The sequence below is a fragment of the Erpetoichthys calabaricus genome (genome assembly GCF_900747795.2).
Source record: "Erpetoichthys calabaricus chromosome 1 unlocalized genomic scaffold, fErpCal1.3 SUPER_1_unloc_1, whole genome shotgun sequence".
NCBI classification, from domain to species: Eukaryota; Metazoa; Chordata; class Cladistia; order Polypteriformes; family Polypteridae; genus Erpetoichthys; species Erpetoichthys calabaricus.
Window position 1 is genome coordinate 382,590 of NW_026261574.1, and position 20,898 is coordinate 403,487.

The 20,898-nt window shown below is 39.8% G+C and overlaps 2 protein-coding genes across 2 annotated transcripts in view; both read left to right on the plus strand.

Moving 5' to 3' along the window:
* The window catches only part of LOC127526324 (zinc finger protein 345-like), a 112,322-nt gene that overhangs the window by 14,835 nt on the left and 76,589 nt on the right, over positions 1-20,898 (plus strand). Inside the window, exons 3-4 of the mRNA XM_051921607.1 lie at positions 10,179-10,578; positions 10,626-11,041. Of these exons, the coding sequence (XP_051777567.1) occupies positions 10,179-10,578; positions 10,626-11,041 (816 nt within the window). The remainder of the gene's footprint in view (positions 1-10,178; positions 10,579-10,625; positions 11,042-20,898) is intronic.
* The window catches only part of LOC127526325 (zinc finger protein 239-like), a 350,159-nt gene continuing 338,913 nt past the window's right edge, over positions 9,653-20,898 (plus strand). Inside the window, exon 1 of the mRNA XM_051921615.1 lies at positions 9,653-9,817. The gene's annotated coding sequence lies outside the window, so the exon portion shown is untranslated. The remainder of the gene's footprint in view (positions 9,818-20,898) is intronic.

Consider the following 20,898-nt stretch of genomic DNA (forward strand, 5'->3'; position numbering starts at 1 on the left):
CATGGAAAATCCTGCAGGGTCCTGGCACCAATGATGACATCACTTTCGGTCCCAATAATGTCACTTCTGGTTCCGGGTCTGATGACTTCATTTCCCTTACCGGCCTTTAAAGGTGCCATCTTACCTCCATAATATCCAAACTATTTTGGACTCAAACCTGTGAACATCTCTTTTCAATTTTCTTCAATTTTGCAGCCAGGAAACAATATACGGGTGGCTGTCCCAAACCTTTATGATGTCAGTGACACATCTTTGTGACAGTGGCTTTTTAATATCGGTTGAATTTTCCCAAATATATTGCGTAACTGTGCGATATATTCTAAAATATTGGTAGAGGGAAGTGCCTCTTCTTCCCATCCTTCTTTTAAAATATCCAATATTCCCTGAGGTTGTCATCCTTATAACAATTCAAAAGGAGAGAACCCTGTCCCTGCTGACCACCTTGCGGAGCATTTGTTTGAGAGTCTGATTAAATCTCTACTAGACCATCGGTTTGTGGATGATACACCGCAGACTTTAAATGCTTTATTTTAAGTAACTTGGCCATTTCCCTAAATGTTTTCCGATGTGAAAGGCATCTCTTGGTCTGTAAGGACTTCTTTAGGGATGCCATCATGCACAAAGACCCCTACATTTTCCCGTGTGATAGCTTAAGACGTGGCTGAGCGCAAGGGAACAGCCTCTGGATATCGAGAAGCATAATGATATAAATGATATGGATAGGAATAAAAATAACAAGGTGGTTAAGTTTTCAGATGATGCCAAGGTAGGTGGATTTGGCAGATAATCGAGAATCTGTTGAATCCTCACAATACAGGGATTTGGACAGTACACAGGCTTGGGCAGATTTGTTGAAGATGAAATTTAATTTAAGTAAATGCAAAGTATTACATGTAGGAAGTAAAAATGTATGGTTTGTGTACACAATGGAAGGTCTTATGAGAAGGATTTCTGAGTTGTAGTGAAGTCATCACCACCGACTACTAGACAGTGTTCAGAAGTCATTAAGAAGGCTAAGAGAATGTCAGGTTATTTAGCGCCCTGATGTGTGGAGTACAAGTCACAGGAGGTTATGCAGAGGCTTTATAAAACACCGCAGGCCGCATCTGGAGTACTGTGTGCAGTTTTAGTCTCCAGGCTACAAAACAGACCTAGCAGACGTAGACAAGTCCAGTGAAGAGTGACTAGGCTAATTCTAGGGATGTCGAGGTATGAGTTATTGTGACGATGCAGGTTCTGCTCCATGCTCCCATCTGTCTTTTGGGAGCTCTTGAACCCGACACCATCGGTAATGTCACTGATGAGCTGGACAGTGAGGCACAACAATGTAACAAGGGGATGGTGCAAAAAGTGCAAAGTGCTTTATTAAAACAACAATCAAAATCAAAACAGTGTTCAAATAAATAAGTGCAGCGTCTCTCAAAAATCTTCAAATAAATAATCCAATAAAGCGCTGTGAATTGTGGAGGTTAAAAACAATAAATTAATCCTTTAAAAATGAGGTTAAAACAATGCCTTTCTACTGGTGACTCTCCTGCTTCTCCCGTCCAGCCTATGCACCAGGGGAGCCACCCTACTTGCTGCTGACCTTCTTTCTGCCTTCTCCTGCTGGTCTGTTCGCCTCGCCGATCCCTGGGTCCGGTGGGCTTCACCTGACTGTAACTTGGGCTCCCCAGCGACCAGGGCGCTCACGCTGGGGCTTTCACATCTCAAGTCCCAACTCCCACTGCCTTCCTGGCCTTATGCGGTGAGCCATCCTCCTTCCGGTCGCTCCAGCTCCTCAGTAATGCTCAGCGGGAGCGACCACCACCGCCTGCTTCTGGGGTGCCGGCCAAACACCCAGGCTCACTGCTCAGCTGCAGGTGTTCTCTACTACGAGCACCTTCGCTCGTTCATGCACCGGCTTTCTCCTCCCTACTTCCTGCCTTCTGTCCTTCTCAACCTCCATCCATTTTTTTTTCCCTCTTTTTTTTCTCTTCCCTTTCTAGTCACCTTACGCTTCTATTTATCATGGGGACATGGATCAGATGTGGCAATTGGCAACTCCTGGCATCAATTACGGATGCAGACGACTCTTCACCTGTGCACTTAAGTGAGGACCGTCTGCATCACAAATCACGTGGGAAACGCTCCGGTCACACATACCATGACCCCTCTCTCTAAGCCGCTAGTGCGGTGATTATTTATTTTAAAAAGTGGCCTTTTTGATGTGAGATCAAACTTTTCAGTTTAAGCAAATGGAGATTAAGAGGAGGCATGACTGAAGTATTTAAAATCATGAAGGTAATTAAAGCAGTCGAGCTCTACTCGGCTGATAATTTAAAAAGAGTTCAACAAGAACAGGAGGACACAGTTGGAAAGTTAAGGGAAAATTTTACATAAACATCAGAGAGTTTTCCTTCACACATAGAAACACAGACATGTGGAATAAATTACCAGGTAGTGTGCAGAGAAGGACTTTAGGGACCTTCAAAACTCGAGTTGATGTTGTATTAAAGAAACTAGGTGGATCAGATTAGCAGATTGGGATGACTTGCCAGTTCTCAGAAAGTTATTTGTAAAATTTCCAATTTCTGTTTACACAAAGGAAAGTAACTTTGCAAGGCTCTCTCTTTGTTTACCTTACTCCTCTGTATGAGAAGGGGGTCTCTGGCCATTAGACTCACAGGACATCAAGGCAACTCATGTACTCTTAATTTAAGAAACAGAATAATACAATGTGTTGAGAAATACAAGGATTATTTAAATTTGATAACTGATTATTTGTTGACAGTGAAAAAAGGACGCAGACAGATGAGACTTACAAGCATATCACAGAAGAGATTGCTTCTTTACTTGCTGTTTAGAGTTCTAATTTGTCTTGGCTCAGAAGTACTAGGGTGTTGTACCGTGTTAGCCATTATGAATGTAGAAAAAAGCCAAGCAAAATGACACCTTTTATTGGCTAACTAAAAAGATTACAATATGCAAGCTTTCGAGGCAACTCAGGCCCCTTCTTCAGGCAAGACATCTGTGCATGTGCACGCGCCTTCCACCACTCCCCAATTCCTCCCAGAATTATGCCTATTTCAATATGCAAATCAAAATAAATAGCCCTTAAGCTCAGTGTTCTGTGAAAAGACGATTGCAGAAGCACAGGGGAAAATAGGAGAATTTCAGCGAATAAAAGCAAATTAAAGGTGAGTCATAGCCCACCGTCTGAGTGTCATATGAAAGCTTATTAGGGTACAGAGAAAATAAAAAAAACAGGCACACCGTGGCAAAAAAAGCTTGAAATGTCAACTTTAATCTCAAAATTTCCACTTTAATCACGTAGTTTATTTTGTCATTAAAGTAGAACATCATAAAATTCATCATTAAATCGTTTAATTTACTAGTTTCTCAAATCCCACCGTAACTAAAGTAGCACGTTAAATGATTTGTTTTGTATGTGTTCTTCTATGTGCTCTGTGTGAATCACTATGCGCTTCTTAAATGGGCTTTCTCTTCCTCCAACAGGACACAGAATCCATTACATTCATGATATTACAGCTCTCTGAACAATTTAAATGCTGAGATGTATATTTGATATCATTTGAATTAAAACACTCTATTAAACATGGGAACACAGTGGCACAGTAATAGTGATGAGCTGGCGCCTCGTCCAGAGATTGTTCCTGCCTCCATCAAGATGCTTGCTGTGCTGTGCGCGACCTTCGATAAAATAATTTATTGCAGCAGTACTGTCTCTTTCAAACATACTAACCCCCAATTCCTGTCCTTCCTTTTCTTTCTCCAATTCACCAATCACCACACAATCAGCTCTGTAATAGATGTCAAGCCATCTGTAAGCTTAGAATGCCGATTCTTCAAAACTTTTAAGGAACATTGAAATATCTTCATAGTACATGATTAATTATTCTATTCATCTATCCTTCCAGTGTTGCACCAGCCACAGTAAGAATACAGTGCGAAGCAGGAACAATCCCTGAAATAGGTAGCGTTGCGACACCGTGTCCTCACGTGTTTAATTATTAGATTATTTAAATAATGTTAAAATTTTATCTGTATAATGTCATCTTCTTCTTTTGGCTGCTCCCTTTAGGGGTCACCACATCGGATCATCTTGTTCTATATCTTTCTGTCCTCTATCTTGTTCTGTTACACCCATCACCTGCATGTCCTCCCTCATCACATCCATAAACCTCCTCTTAGGCCTTCCTCATTTCCTCTTGCCTGGCAGCTCTATCCTTAACATCTTTCTCCCAATATACTCAGCATCTCTCCTCTGCACATGTCCAAACCTGCACAATCTCGCCTCTCTGACTTTGTCTCCCAAACGTCCAACTTGAGATGATCCTCTAATGTAGTCATTTCTAATCCTATCCATCCTCGTCACACCCAATACAAATCTTAGCATCTTTAACTCTGCCACCTCAGCTCTGTCTCCTGCTTTCTGGTCAATGCCACCGTCTCCAACCCATATAACATAGCTGGTCTCATTACCATCCTGTAGACCTTCCCTTTCACTCTTGCTGATACCCTTCTGACACAAATCACTCCTGACACTCTTCTCCACCCACCCACTCCACCCTACCTGCACTCTCTTTTTCACCTCTCTTCCACAATCCCCATTACTCTGTACTGTTGATTCCAAGTATTTAAACTCCTCTACCTTTGCTAACTCTACTCCCTGCATCCTCACCATTCCACAATGACCTCCTGCTCATTCACACACATGTATTCTGTCATGTTCCTACTGATCTTCATTCCTCTCCTCTTTACAGCATATCTCCAACTCCAGGATCTCCTCAACGTGCTCCCTACTATCGCTACAGATTACAATGTCATCAGCAAACATCATAGTCCACGGGGACTCCTGTCTAATCTCGTCTGTCAACCTGTCCATCACCATTGCAAATAAGAATCTCTGATGTACTCCCACCTCCAACATGAATACATCCGTCACTCCTACCGCAGACCTCACCACTGTCACACTTCCCTCGTACATATCCTGTACAACCCTTACATACTTCTCTGCCACTCCCGACTTCCTCATACAATACCACAGCTCCTCTCTAGGCACCCTGTCATATGCTTTCTCCAGGTCCACAAAGACGCAATGCAACTCCTTCTGGCCTTCTCTAAACTTCTCCATCAACACCCTCTGAACAAACCTCGCATCTGTGGTGCACATTCTTGGCATGAAACCGTACTGCTGCTCACTAATCATCACCTCACTTCTTAACCTAGCTTCCACTGCTCTTTCCCATAACTTCACACTGTGGCTCATCAGTTTTATCCCCCTGTAATTAGTACAGATCCTGCACATCCCCCTTATTCTTATATATCCTCTCATTTTCTAATATTCAATTTAACAATCTGGTTAAAAACTCCACTACCATCTGTCCTAAACACCTCCATGCTTCCACAGGTATGTCATCTAGACCAATGCCTTTTCTATTCTTCATCCTCTTCATAGCTATATAATGTAATAAACATATTTTGCTGCATTTCATCTTAAAAATGATATTGTCATCATATGTAAATACGCGCTTTATAAAGTGGCTCAGGTTGTGCAACATTATAACTGTATCGCAAGTTTACAGTGAGGTAATTGTACTTAAGTACAAAAGATCTACAAGGAGCATTTGAACTGAGTCAGTGCGTTTAGAGCTCTTGGGATGAAACTCTGAACCATGAGGTCAGTACAGGAAAGGCTCTGAAGCGTTTTTCCGTATGAGAGTAGTTCAAATAGTCAGCATGGCTGAGGCAGCATGTGCTTGATGCTGTATCCCGTTAATTCTCTTTCTGATCAGCTGCTGTAGAGCTGTGATTCCACACTCCGATACAGTGGGATGAATACTTGAGAGTAACAACGCTAAAGCTACTATGGTATTTGGAATAGTTTGGCCATTCTGTGAACCATTATATTGTTACAGGTTAATTACAATCAGATGCCTTAAATTAATTAACAATATGTGGTTAATTTCAGTGTATTTGATAAAGCCGTGTCAGGGATGTGGATCTAAAAATGAAAGGGAAACACTGGAACAAAAGCACTACATTGATGCTGGGGGCTGCCAGTTTGCAAAACCAAGCAGGGAACTTGCGTACACCAAGGATTTAGCTGCCCTGAAAATGTGCGTGGCTTTACACCAAGTTTAGTTTTTATACATCATGATGTGAGCATGAAAACGGGAGTATGCAACATTTTTGTGCGTACACACCGTTTATACATGAGGCCCCAGGCGTCCAATGACTTTCTTCCAGCAGCACCTCCTAGTGTGGTGGAAGTGCTGCTAAACAGGGCCCAGTAAACATCCAGGCACCTCCTGGTGGTGGCAATGGGCCCCAGTAAGGTTGAGCATCCATGCTCCAAAACCATGGCCCCATTGCAAGCCAAGGGGGCTGCCCTCTATCGGTCTGGGGGAGACAGTATTCAGACTAAGCCCTCTCCCCCTGTCTTTCTGTGCTGGAGGCATCACTGCTGGGATTGGGCCCAGGCAGTCTGTCGCATCACAGATTGTCATTAATGTTCAGATCGAGAAACTGAGAGAGCCATGACAAAACATTAAGCTTGGGCCATTGTGAATTCTGGGGTGCAGTTCTGATCATTATCCTTTTGTAGAAGCCATACTTTTTCATTTTTAACTTTTATAGATGGTGTGATGTTTGTTTCAGAATTTTCTAATATTTAATTGAATCCATTCCTCCCTCTACCAGTAAACAGTTCCTGGTGCTCCTGGCTTCAACACAAGCCTGAAAGGTGATTGATCTTCTCCCATCCTTAACAGTCAGAGACGTTTTCTTGTCATGGAATTCTGTGCCCTTTTTCTTCAAACACACCTTTGCACATTGTGGCCAACAAGTTCTATTTTGACTTCATCAGTTCACAGGACGTGTTTTCAACAGGCATCGGGCTTGTTTAGATGTTCATCTGCAAACTTTGAATTTTGTGGTGAGGACACAGGAAATTTTTCTTCTGATGGCTCTTTCCTGAAGGTTATATGTGTGGTGGTATCGCTGCACAGTAGAACAGTGCATCACCACTCCAGAGTCGGACTACAAAAGACCACCAGGAAGCTTTAAGACACAGGGGTTTAGATTTGCCATTCTAGCAATGCTGTGTGCACTTGTCTTGGAAAGTTGTCTTGGTCTTCCAGACCTCAACTTGATTTCCACCATTGCTGTTAACTGCCATCTCTTCATAACGTTACCAACTGAGGAGGTGGCTAATTGAAAATTCTTTGACATCTTCTATAGTCTTTTCCTGCTTTGTGACTATAAATTATTTTATTTCTCAAAGTGTTAGACAGCTGCTTAGAGGAGCCCATGGCTGCTGATTGCTGGGACAAGGTTTGAGGCGTCTGAGAATTTATACAGCTTTGAATTCTGCATCGCCTGGCCATTCATAATGATGATTGTAAACAAGCAAAGCCCTAAGGAGCTAATTAGGGTCTGACGTCTTGGGGAAAAAAAAAGATATCTGAGACCTCCAATCTCTTGGGGTGCACAAACATTTCTGGGGTACTCTTCCTTTTTTCACTCAACAAATCAAAAATAAGACACAAATCCTGTTTAAAATGCAGAAAAGAATGTTTTATCTTTAACTTTGTGGCTTTTGGAGATCAATTAATCTGATACTGACTTAACTATTCACAGTAACAGTTATTTTCATCAGGGGGGTCCCCACACATTTGCATGTCACTGTGTATGAAATGTCATGAAAGTGTTCATCTTGGTACTGCTATGTCTGAAAAGAAGCATCCTCTCGCCATTGTATATCGTGCATACATGTTATAGGACTTAAAAGATGGAATCCTAAACTTCCTACTATAGAAAATGGTGGTGTATCTAAAATGATAAATTGCAATTATCTTTGAGGGATACTCTGATTTTTTTGTCCTGTCATGATCATATGTCTGGTTCTTTTCAAACAGTGCCATTATTGACAGCTAAGACACATTTGTTTCCTTAGCGGTTTTCCTGCTTTCACTGCATTGTTGAAAGTCGATGTGCTCAGCTGTGTGTTGTACCTAAACGTTTCTCATCAAATTAGTTGCGGGAAATGTCTTTGCTTTAAATACACCACAACTAACAAATAACTTTTTCACTTTAAACTTTATATATAAAATTCATATCACATTTCAGATACTTTAAGATATTTCCACACAGCAGTTATTTTCCTCACCACTTTCCACTCTGTGCACTCTGTCAGTTGTACGCGTGTCCTCAGCTTAATATATTCCATGTCATGAAATTGGTAGACGAGTCGACCAACTTCAAGCAGATTTCACAATAAACAGCAAAATCTGGGCAATTTTAAATTCAAGGCCAATTAATTTGTGTAACACTACTGTTTAATTCAGTTGTATTTCATCTTTATAGCGCTCTTCATTGAGTGCAGGCTTGGACTGCTTGATGTTTGCAGCCATAACAGAGATAATAATTCCATACATGAACACACACAATGGATCAAATAGACAGTAAAACCTGGCAAATTTTAGCTTACTCAACATAAATAAGTCCTGATAGTAGATACCCTTTAACATTATAATGGTGAGTATAAATGTCACCAGCGTGTCACAAAGGTTACCAGTCCTGGTGTCACCTGCCACTCCTCTGTAGAGCTGAAACACCAACAGCTGAGCTCTTCCTCGGTTTTCTCATCTTCTATTTTTTCCCCCGATGTCACTGCAGTTCTGTAGGCCTGTGCACTGAGGCGTCACTCATCCATTGCTCTCTTTTGCTTTGGTGAATGAAAGAAGACATTTTGTTGTTTGTTTTGGTGTCAAGTGGTTTTAGTTCAAGTGTGGATAAATGTCAGGACACATTCTAATTATTGAAGGTGCACTTTTCATGCTTGGCGTGGCATTCTGTTTTATATAGTACCCTCCATAATGGCGGATGCAATGAAACATTCTTCTTGCATTTACTCCTTTAATCCACAGTTTAAAATTACAAATTAAATAATTCAGATGTAATTAAAGTACAAATTACTGATTTTCATTTAAGGGGATTTGCAAACATTTCAGTCACACCTTGTAGAAATGACAGCACTTTTTCTGAATCATCCTCCCCTTTCATGGTACCATAATGGTACCATAGTCCTAAGACACCTCCGCTTACTCTTACCTACAGACTGCCTTTGGTCTTTGTAGTTGCCATTGATCAACATGAGGGCAAGAGCTGTGCCAATGAAAGTCAAAGAAGCTGGAAAATAATAATGAAATCATTAGAGAGATCGGAAAACCTTAAAATTACCCAATTCAACTGTCTGGAATATCAATAAGAAAAAACACACTGGTGAGCTCAGTAATCAGAAAGGGACTTGTAGGCCAAGTAAGACCACCACTGCTGAAGACAGCAGATGTTGCTGCAGATTTCATTTTGATCAGGACTTGCACCGCCTGATGGTAATGATATTGCATGTATCTCTCTACCGTCTTAAGTATACCATCCCATACAGATGGCATTATGTGGCTCAGGGTGACTGAGAGATTCCCCACCAGTCAGGCAGTTCACACTGAAAAGCTGCCATCACCAAATCACCCACAGCTGTTAAGACCTGTAAGAGAACTGGGATTGTGTGATTTCTGTATGGTGGTCTCTGTAATGAAGGCTGCAGTTCAGCACACACTTCAAAGAGGATGACAGTAGGGAGTCTAAATCAGCTAAGTCATCATCATGATCCAAAATGTCATTGTGATACATCAAAACTCACTTCTTGTGTAGCCTGTCAAACATCAGAATGTGAAATGTGTAATGAAATGAAATTTTCTTTTCAGTTCTTCGTTTTTCCACCTGGAGTTGCTAAAATACCAACACAAATAAAGTCTGCATGGGACATACAAATGCTCAAAACTTGAGGGAACGTTGAGTCAATTTAAATGGCAAGTTCTAGTTTTATAAATCCTAACTTTTGCATAAGAAACAGCTTTCATATATGAGGCCAAGCATAAGGAGGTTTTATACATGTGGCCCTGGTGAGTAGTTGTAATAAAGGACATAAAATTAACAAATTAAGTGTGTTTTCCAAGTACAACAAAAGTTTTATAATTGCTTATGCTGATCAAAGGTTGTTCCTAATTTCAGCCATCATGTATTTAATGTGAGTTAATGTTGATAATAAGGCAGCGAATTGAAAATAAGAGCTTTTTTTTTTTTTTTTCCTTTTTGTTTTAAATTTTACACAGGAAAGAAAGATCACTGCAGTGTGGAATGTGGCAGAAAATTCTCTAACAGGAGTGCTCTTCAGAAACACACGAGAGTTCACACTGGAGAGAAGCCATATTGCTGTAATGAATGTGGCAAACAGTTTTCACAAATGAGCAATCTTCAGAACCACACGAGAGTTCACACCGGAGAGAAGCCATATAGTTGTAATGAATGTGGCAAACAGTTTTCACAAATGAGCAATCTTAAGATACACACGAGAGTTCACACCGGAGAGAAGCCATATTGCTGTAATGAATGTGGCAAACAGTTTTCCGAAATGAGGCATCTGAAGGACCACACTAGAGTTCACACCGGAGAGAAGCCATATTGCTGTAATGAATGTGGCAAACAGTTTTCATATCTCAGATACACACGAGAGTTCACACGGAGAGAAGCCATATTGCTGTAATGAATGTGGCAAACAGAGACACACACACGAGAGTTCACACCAGAGAGAAGCCATATTGCTGTAATGAATGTGGCAAACAGTTTTCATCTATGAGCAATCTTCAGAGACACACGAGAGTTCACACCGGAGAGAAGCCATATTGCTGTAATGAATGTGGCAAACAGTTTTCATATATGAGCAATCTTCAGAGTCACACGAGAGTTCACACCCGAGAGAAGCCATATTGCTGTAATGAATGTGGCAAACAGTTTTCATATATGAGCAATCTTCAGAGACACACGAGAGTTCACACTGGAGAGAAGCCATATTGCTGTAATGAATGTGGCAAACAGTTTTCATATATGAGCAATCTTCAGAGACACACAAGAGTTCACACCGGAGAGAAGCCATATTGCTGTAATGAATGTGGCAAACAGTTTTCACAGATAGGCAGTCTTCAGAGTCACACAAGAGTTCACAAAAGAATAAAAACAGTAGCAGTTCAAAAATCAGTCCAGAAAAACAAGAACCCTTCAGGACTCAAGAGTGAGGTTCAGTCGTGTCCTGAAAACTAAGCAAACTAAACTATTGTTGAGAAATGAATCTCAAAGATAGATAGACAGATACTTTATTAATCCCAATGGGAAATTCACATAATTCTTTGCATTTATATAGCGCTTTTCTCACTACTCAAAGCGCTCTGCAATTGCAGGTTAAGGGCCTTGCTCAAGGGCCCAACAGAGCAGAGTCCCTTTTGGCATTTTACAGGATTCGAACCGGCAACCTTCTGATTGCCAGTGTAGATCCCTAGCCTCAGAGCCACCACTCCGCCCTTTAAAAAGAGAGGCCATATTGCTGTTTGGAACGTGGCAAACAAATCTGTGAGAGCAGTACACTTCAGAGACGCACCAGAATTCACACCGGAGAGAAGTACAACTGAACTGTCCTGACTTAAGAGTGAGGTTCACTCCTGCCTGGACAGTAAGCACATGTAACTGACTCAAATCCATCCTACTTAGTGTTGTGTCAAAAACAAATCAACATGGAGTAGAAATAGAAGTTTATATCCTTTTTCCTTTTCCAGAAACAAAATAAAGAACAGGGCGTCATACAAATGGTTTCTCACCAAAGCCCCTACATCCTCCACCATGTGCCTAGCTCTGTTTTCATAACGTACGTATTACATATAGAACTATCCATCCATCTATCCATTTTCCAACCTGCTGAATCCAAACACAGGGTCACGCGGGTCTGCTGGAGCCAATCCCAGCCAACACAGGACACAAGGCAGGAACCAATCCTGGGCAGGGTGCCAACCCACCGCAGCATATAGAACTATTTACAATATATTATACACATTTCATCAGAAAAAAAAAAAACACTTTACAATATACATAGCCTCGCACAATAAATAATAGTTCAGCTTTATAATATTATACATTTTGCTATTTTAATATAACAAAAAATTTAAAAAACTTACCTTGACAAAATCAAAAAAAAAAAGAACAGGGTTTCATACAAACAGCTTCTTGCCAATGCTTATTAAATAATAAATCAAATCAATTACTAATAATTATAAACACAAAATATTAATACAAAATCAACAAAATAAAATGTAAAATAAAAATTAAAATCCAAAATATACACATGCTTATGCTGTACACCACGCCAAATTATGTTTTAACACTGTGGCAGTGCACTAAAAGAAGAAATTCTTTTTTTTTAATTTTATTTTGTTTTTGTTTGTTTGTTTTTGATAATAAATCATACAAAACTGTATATAAGAACTCAGTGGGGAGGGGGCACATAACTTATTTAACACTCGAGAATTACCAAATAATATACATGTCAAATAAATAGAATAAAATTAGAAAAGGCTTGGAGAGAGCAGACTTACCTGTACAGCATCCACCATCGCCTGAGGGTGCCTGCCGTCTGTGGGGAGTCACATTAATTAGCATCCGTACTCCAAATATGACGCTAAGTTTACACAAACAATTGCTTTTTGGAAAATTCATACCTAAAAGATACAAAAAAATTATAAAGACAGAATGCACTTTGCTACACATATTGCAGTACTGGATGTGGCCAACAATTCTCACAAATCGGAATCTTCTGAGCCACAAAGAATTCAGACTGGGTGCCACCTCCAGAAGTGGCCTTCATTGGAGAAGATCTACACTGGGGGCTATCAACCCTTTGTCATGGCATACCACCCCAAAAAATATAAATGTTCTGAAATACCCGAATTTTATTTTGGTGTTAAATTGTTAATTACTGAACTGTTGTTATGTTAAACTAAAGGTGGAATTTCTTTTTTCATCCAGAAAATGTTCTTTCAGAGAGCTTTTATAAGGTACTAGCAGGAGTACCCGCCGTTGCCCAGGAATCTATAACCGTTGAATTTCCCAAATGAAAGAAACAGAACATAGAAATAGAACAAACAGTTTTCTGATTCACATTTTATTGTAAGTTCCTCCACTTTGGATTGTGTCTGCTGTGGCGTTTGAAACGCCCTTGAAATAGACTTTTCTCAGGCATCTGAACTGGACCGTGAAATTGTACGTCTTTTTTTTTTTTTTGGTGACATGGGTATTTTCGCATAAAGCAGGAAAATTATAATGTGTTACGTGGTATTACGTATGGAATATGCACCACAGAGAGATGAATTTACCTTATGTACACTACGTCGGAAAGCAAACAAATCATAGACATATATAGATAGACGGCGCATTCACTGTGTTGCCCAGTCGACACGATACGTCAGAGAATCCGCCATATTGTGAGTGGCAAAAGTGCCATTTAAACTAATACAGGTAGACGTGGAAACTGGGTTTTCTGATGAAAAAAACAATAACGTTTAAAACAGTATCGTTTACATACAACAGATTTTGGCGAATCGTTTAAATGTAATTATTTATATCCATTTATACACTAATAATGGCAATTATTAAATAATATTACTAATTTTTTATTATTATTAAATAATTCCTCCCATAGAAGTAACATTTCTCGGACTGCCTTCTTCCATCTCTGAAACATTTCTAGACTTCGTCCTGTTCTTACACAACACAGTACTGAAGTATCAGTTAATGCCCGAGTCACCTCACGTATAGATTACTGTAATGCTATTCTATCTGGCATCCCACAAAAATGTATCCATTGCTTACAACTTCTTCAAAATTCTGCTGCCAGGATAATAACCTGCTGTTCTAAATCCACTGAACATATTACACCTCTTCTCTCTCAACTTCACTGGCTCCCTGTTCACTACAGAATACAATACTAAATACTGCTCTGAACATTTAAAGCTCTCCACAACCTCACTGATCTCCTACAGACTGACACTCCTCTCGCTCACTCAGATCCTCATCTGCAGCTCGACTTTCTGTACCACACATCAGACTCAGTGCTATGGGAGCTCGAGCGTCTCTCATTGTGCTCCTCTTCCCTCTCATATTCGTCAGCTCGATTCAATAACACATTTTAATACTGCCCTCAAAACCTATCTTTTTTAAACTGGCATACCAATTGTGAATTTTGCACTGTTACTGCCAGTTATCTTTGTTTGTTTGATAATTATTGATGTTTATAATTCTCTTGTTTTAATTTTACTAATGTTGTTTAATTTTATTGTAAGGTGACCTTGAGTGCTAAGATTATAAAATGGGATTTTCTAATGGCGCAGTATAACCAAAACAATTGTTTAGCCTCACCTATGAAATGTAATCCCTGTGATCTGGTTTGGAGCGTACAGCGGTTTGTACAATCCCAAGCAGCACATGCGTGAGGCATCTTTATCCATTACTTCACTCCACAGCGGTGCCACTCGCAATGTGGTGGTGACGTTGACGTATGATGGTGCTGGTCATGAGGCGTTTAGTAATTCTATGTCTATGGTTGGCCTTCTCATCCTTGGACACTTCCGCTATCTCTTGTCAATTTAAAGAAACACAGGTAAAGAGCGACGCACAGAGACCAAAGCTGCCGCTAGATGGCGCCGCAGTGAACTTCTGTTGCAACATGTGGCCATCTTAAGTTCAGAGACGTGTGCCGTATGTTGTGTTGGTGAAAAGGTGCCCTGCGGTTCACCACAAACATTTTTCCCAACCAAACATACTCCATGACCTTCTCCTGGTCACAACGGAGCCCCATGCCCAGTTTGGTGGCGATCAGACGCCTGGTGCAGATTTGTATGGGGGACAAACAAGCGTACATACACACATACATGGACTCTGCTTTATATATTAGACTAGCAATGTTAATGTGCTGAACTGGAGGAGATTAGGATTTTGTAAGTAATGAGCAATGTAATGAATTTAATTTAAGTAACGTTTCCCAGCACTGGTCGCTTGTGAACGTTTGTTTTTGTATCTGGGATATCATCACTTCAACAATTGGTGGAAATAAACTGAAGTCTGCTTAAGCAACTGGTTAAATAAATAGGCAGAAATGCAATAATGTTTAATTTTTCATCTTCCTATCATTTTAAAGACAGAATTATTGACATAACCAATCAAAGTTCCAACTAATTTGCATTGTTGTGTGGCTCAAAAGTATTAATTAATTAATCCTACTTTGAGCCATTCACTATTTAGTGTTGTACTGTTTGTTCATTTTGTTTGTTACACAAAACTGTTCAATAAAGAAACCAAAATAATTTAATATACATAGGCAACTGATTATTAAAACTGTTTTGTATTAGAAAGTAATCCCTGAGTTATTTCTGCTTTAAAGAAAAATATTAATTGCTTGAAGGAAATATGACAAATTGCAATTAATACAAAGTGACTTTCGATTACAAATTTAAAATGAGAGATTAATTGCAATTGAATTTTTAATCAGTTGTCCTCATGCAAACACATAATTGAGAACCATTACAAATGATGATAATCATAATAATTGTGTACAATATACAGCGCCATTTCTTGCTCTATGAAGTCTCTACAGAAGCAGAGGGCCATCGAAGCCACTAAGGGCCCCCCAAGCTGCAAGTTCAGCCTCAGTATATTTGGGGAGTATGAACATCACCTGTCTGTGTGTAGCCAGCTAAGCCCCGTCATGTGTTTCATGAAGCACTTACAGTATGCTTGTCAAACAGTGCGTGCGTCAAACTGCTGTGTGTCTGTGGCACCAAATCCTAATCCCTGATAAGAAGGATGAGGCAGACCAGAATTATGGTAGAAAGATCTCAATTAACTGCTGAACGTTGCAAAGGTAGGAATTGCTGCAATGGATTTTGTAGAGCTAAATGTCTAGTTGCAGACAAATATTTATGTGTGGTTTCTGAAACGTAGCAAATACAATAACATAAAATAACAAAATAAAGGCTCAGAGAACGCTAATACAGTTCATGCCCAAAAAGGTCAGTAGATGGCAGCAGAAATTAACAGAGCGCTATGACGTGCAGTCGTTGGCAAAGGGCACTAAATAAAACTTACTAAATACGTTAGCGCTGTACAGACTGAGACAAATCACTACTTAAACAACTATTACCCAGTCTGTTTTCTTGAAGCTCTTGTATATTAATAAAGAAGCAACATTTCTGAATGTACTTATACAGTTTTGAAGTCAAGTCAAGTTAAATTTATTTATAAAGCACTTTACATACAACAGCCGCTGACCAAAGTGCTGAACATAGGCTAAAATAAATTTTAAACAAAAACAAAATAATAAATAAGTAAAATAAAATACAATAAATGAAACTAATTAAAACATAGTCAACACAACTAAACAGAGTTAAAACAGAGTAAAATCAACTGCTCACACAGGATCAAACGCCAAACCAAAAAGGTAAGTCTTAAGAGCAGACTTAAAAATGGGCAGTGAGGAGGCCTGTCTAATGAGGATCGGCAGTGAATTCCAGAGCCTTGGAGCCACAACGGTAAAAGCCCTATCCCCCTGAGCTTTCACTGAGTCCTCGGCACATCCAGAAGCAGCTGACCAGCTGATCTGAGTGAGCGGGAAGGAGAGTGCATATGCAGCATCTCAGCGAGGTTTAAGGACTTCAAAACAAATAAAAGAATCTTAAAATGAACTCTAAACTGAACAGGCAGCCAGTGCAGTGAGGATAGTACAGGTGTAATGTGCTCATTCTTTCACGTGCCACTTAAAAGGCGTGCAGCAGCATTTTGCACCAGCTGGAGCCGAGACAGGGTGGACTGGCTAACACCAACATACAACGAATTAAAGGTTGAAGGTAAAACTGAACACACTTTGACATAAAGGGTTGTCTGAACATGTTAGTAAAACAACGTTACGAGCTTTATCATTATTTGCAAAAAACTATTTCTAATAAAATAAACAGCAAAGCATAACTTTCATCAATTAGACGCACACAAAGTCAACAAACAATTGAATAAATGCGGGTACGTGCAGACTCCTGGAAGTACAGCGTTTTCCGCGTATCAGATACAGAAATAACGTGCGCATTGGCAGAGAAGGTTTGGCTTGTGTTTGTGGGGTAATCAATTCAAAATCAATGATTATCAGCTGACTGTCTTGTCGTGCTATGAGTGACGTCTACCGACATGTTTGATAGGAAAGCTCGCTGACACCGCATATCATGAGTAGCTTATTGGATCGGCATGGCTTGAATTGCCTAGTGATGGGCAGAGTGAAGTCTCACGAAGCATAGAAACATCTGAATCATTTGTGTCGAAGCATTTGACACTCACCTCTCTAGTGACACCTCCTGGCCATTCGCATTAATGTTACACAACTCAAACACAAACTCATGATCAAGTTCAATGGCTTCTGTTAAACTCTAATGCTTTTAGTTTTTCACTGCTACAGACTGGCGACAAAGAGAGGGGTTCGTCAGCGGCTTCCAGTGTCTGAAGTGTAAATAGATTTATATTTAGTTTAATGTGTATAATAAAACAAATCATATGAGTAACGATTTCAACTGTTATTTTGGTGGATGATTGCGGGTTTAGGGGTTTAATTAATTAAATATTAAATTAATCAGATGGAATGTGTTCTTACTTTGAGTGGGGGGTGGGGGCTACACGGTAAATGTGTTAGTGACTGGGATTGCGCCTCTGTAACTAGAAGATTGATTAGGAATGATACAGACTGGACAACTATCATATTTGTTAAAGGAAATGTTTTATTTTTGTACTGTGCTGCGATTAAGACAACTTTTTACATATAAATTCATCGTTATATGATATAAGTTCATTGTCAGGCACCTGGAGCACATCCGGCACAAGATAAAAAGGGCCGCCTCACTCCATTCAGGGAGCAGGAGTCGGGTGGAAGAAGGCAACGCTCGGGAGTGAGGAGGAAAGGCGGCTCAGGGAGGACTGTTGAGAGGCCCTGAAGTGAAGGGTGTTTGGTGCTGGAGCACTGTGTGTGTGCGGGACTATTTGGACACTTATATTGTACATACTGTAAGTAAACTGTGTGTGGTGGACTTAAGAGTGGTGTCTGTCTGTCTGTTGTCAGGCTGGCTTTCACAATATATATAATCCTGCGACAAGACTATTTTGAAGAGATTTTTTTTTTTTTACAAATCAGCTACAGATCTGGGAATCACTGAATAGTAAAAACAATTAATGAGAGTGTCTTGCGCATATACTGGTGTAATGACCACGTCGACTTTAGTGAAGCGTTTCTTAGCCTCTCTGATATGATCGACATGGCGTAGAGTAGATTCTGGATTGTTATAATATGTGCTGCCTTACACAAAATATGCTCATCAGTTTGTTACAGATTCTACGTGGACAGGATTCCACACCAAGGAACGAGGTGCTCCATGTGAATCGTTCATAATCTCTCCTAAACGTATTTGTTAAGTTACAGACAAGTACTAAGTAGTTGTTATTTAAAAAGTCTGTTTTTTCAACTGGGCAGTGACCATACACAAGCCCCAACTAGGATTTGAACTCGCGTAAGCACATCTTATACATACAGCAAGAACAGCTGCTTTTTCTTCTCCTTCTTCTTCTTTTGTCTGCTCCCGTTAGCGGTTGTCACAGCGGATCGTCTTCTTCCATATCTTTCTATCCTCTGCATCTTGTTCTGTTACCCCCATCACCTGCATGTCCTCTCTCACCACATCCACAAACCTTCTCTTAGTCCTTCCTCTTTTCCTCTTCCCTGACAGCTCTATCCTTAGCACCCTTCTCCCAGTATACTCAGCATCTCTCCTCTGCACATGTCCAAACAAACACAATCTCGCCTCTCTGACTTTGTCTCCCAACTGTCCCACTTGAGCTGACCCTCTAATGTCCTCATTTCTAATCCTGTCCACCCTCGTCACACCCATTGCAACAGCTGCTTTTTCTCTTTGAGCCAAAGAAGGTCCATCGGTGAGTCGGTGACCAAATCGGCTGCTGATTGCAAGTAGATATTGCTGCAGACCGGAGTAAAATGGGCGTGAATATCATTTTCAACTTCGGCCAATCATATATTAAATTTGCGAACTTCAGGCACTGATCAGCCAATCGCAAATTTAAACGTCTCTGTCAATCACCTTTTTATTTATCAAATCCCCAATCGGTGTTATTTGTCATTCATGTTGCACTTTAGCCAGTTGCCTTATGGATGTGTAAAAAGAAAGGTGGGAGTCATTTCTAAAGGTGGACGTGTAAGATAAAGTGACTGTAAGAGACGGAGTGTATATTCATAAAATACATCTGTGACGATAGTCTACTAGTGCCAGTATCTTACACTATAACAATCTGTCGAGTGCATTATTAAGACTGCAGTGTATTTTTACCAACGTTATTTTATGATTAGCAGTTCTGAAAAAATAATGATAATAAAAGTTTGGATATGAGATATTCATTGTTACTAAACAATGTCTGAAGAAAATTTTAATGAACATAACAATACAAATTTGTGTCCGCCTAATTTTAATGGATTGACGTGGACTTAAGTGTGGGCTCTACTTGATTGAGTCAGTCAGATTAAAACAAATGTTTGACTGTTGTTGTTTACTCGAATGTCCAAATGAAATAGTCGCCAACATTTAACAAGTCACCTTAAAGACGGGCTATAAACGTATTACAGTTTTAAACGTTGAATAAACTGTCAGAGTTAAATCTTTACTTCTATAATACACAACCCTAAAATGTGTTGTATTACTTTCATTACTATTTATCAACATTTATTTATTTATGTATTCCTAATATTCCATTGTCCCCCTGTCTCCCTGCAGGTCAGCCTCCGTTCTTTGTTTGCTGATGTCTGTTAAATATTCTGCGCTCTTCATGTCTGTTCTCAGCACACCAGCAGCTCCAGTGAGTTTCTTGCCTGTGGATCTCGTATTCAAGTTTGTTTTTAGTTGTATTATGATTACAGAATATTACAAATCACATACTTGACACTCTCACGTTCAGGTATCAGGGAACAGACAACGTTAAGAAAGCTGTGACTTTAAAGAATCCATTGGCTGTCTCTACATGTTATCAGTGTTAAATGTAAGAAACACAGTTATCATAGAGCTAATACTCACATTTCAATTATTATTTTTATAATGAAGTTTATTATGTTAAACGATCTGTGAAGAGCAAATATTATGCCTTTAAAAGAGTAATAATTTTGCAGTTTTTGTGACTGTGCACCTGTTAATCAGGGTATTCAGTTATTTGACTTAATTGGACTTTTATTACTTTTGGGATTTTAAATACCTCTTTAAGATCATCAAATATGTGTCTATTGTAATACATATTACTTATGTAACAGTGACATTTAGAGATTGAGACTTGACAGATGTTTGTTTGTAGTTCATATCTCATTGAGCCTCCATTTGACTCCATCAGGTCCTAGTGGTGTGCTGAACACATCAGCCTGTCTTTAGGGTCTCTGAGACTGGAGGAGGTCAGGAGTCCAACTGTACAGCAGGCACTGATGGGCATCAGCATCACGACTGGTGACAAGTTAGAGATGGCAGATAGTTCAGCTGGACATCATCCTATATGACTGCCCAAGCAGACGGCATATTAAGAGCCCACCGAGTGTGTCTACTCCAGTAGAACTGACCAGACGGCCTGACATAACAACCTGTACAGCTGTAGACGACTCCACTTTACTGGTCATGTTAGCACACACTGCACTGAGGCTGGCAAGTCTGAACCATTAAATCATTCAGTCAGCTGGGAATTTATTTTGGCAATGGTATTACTGGTAAGGCATTCTTTTTTCTTGTTTCTTGTTTATCATAGGTTTATTCTGAAAAATTGGTTTACATCAATGTAGTTATATATATATATACTGCAAAAAAAAAAAGACCCTTTTTAATGAAAGTATAGTATCAATGAAACTTCTGGGCTATTGATCTTTTCAGTTAAGTAGCAGAGGGG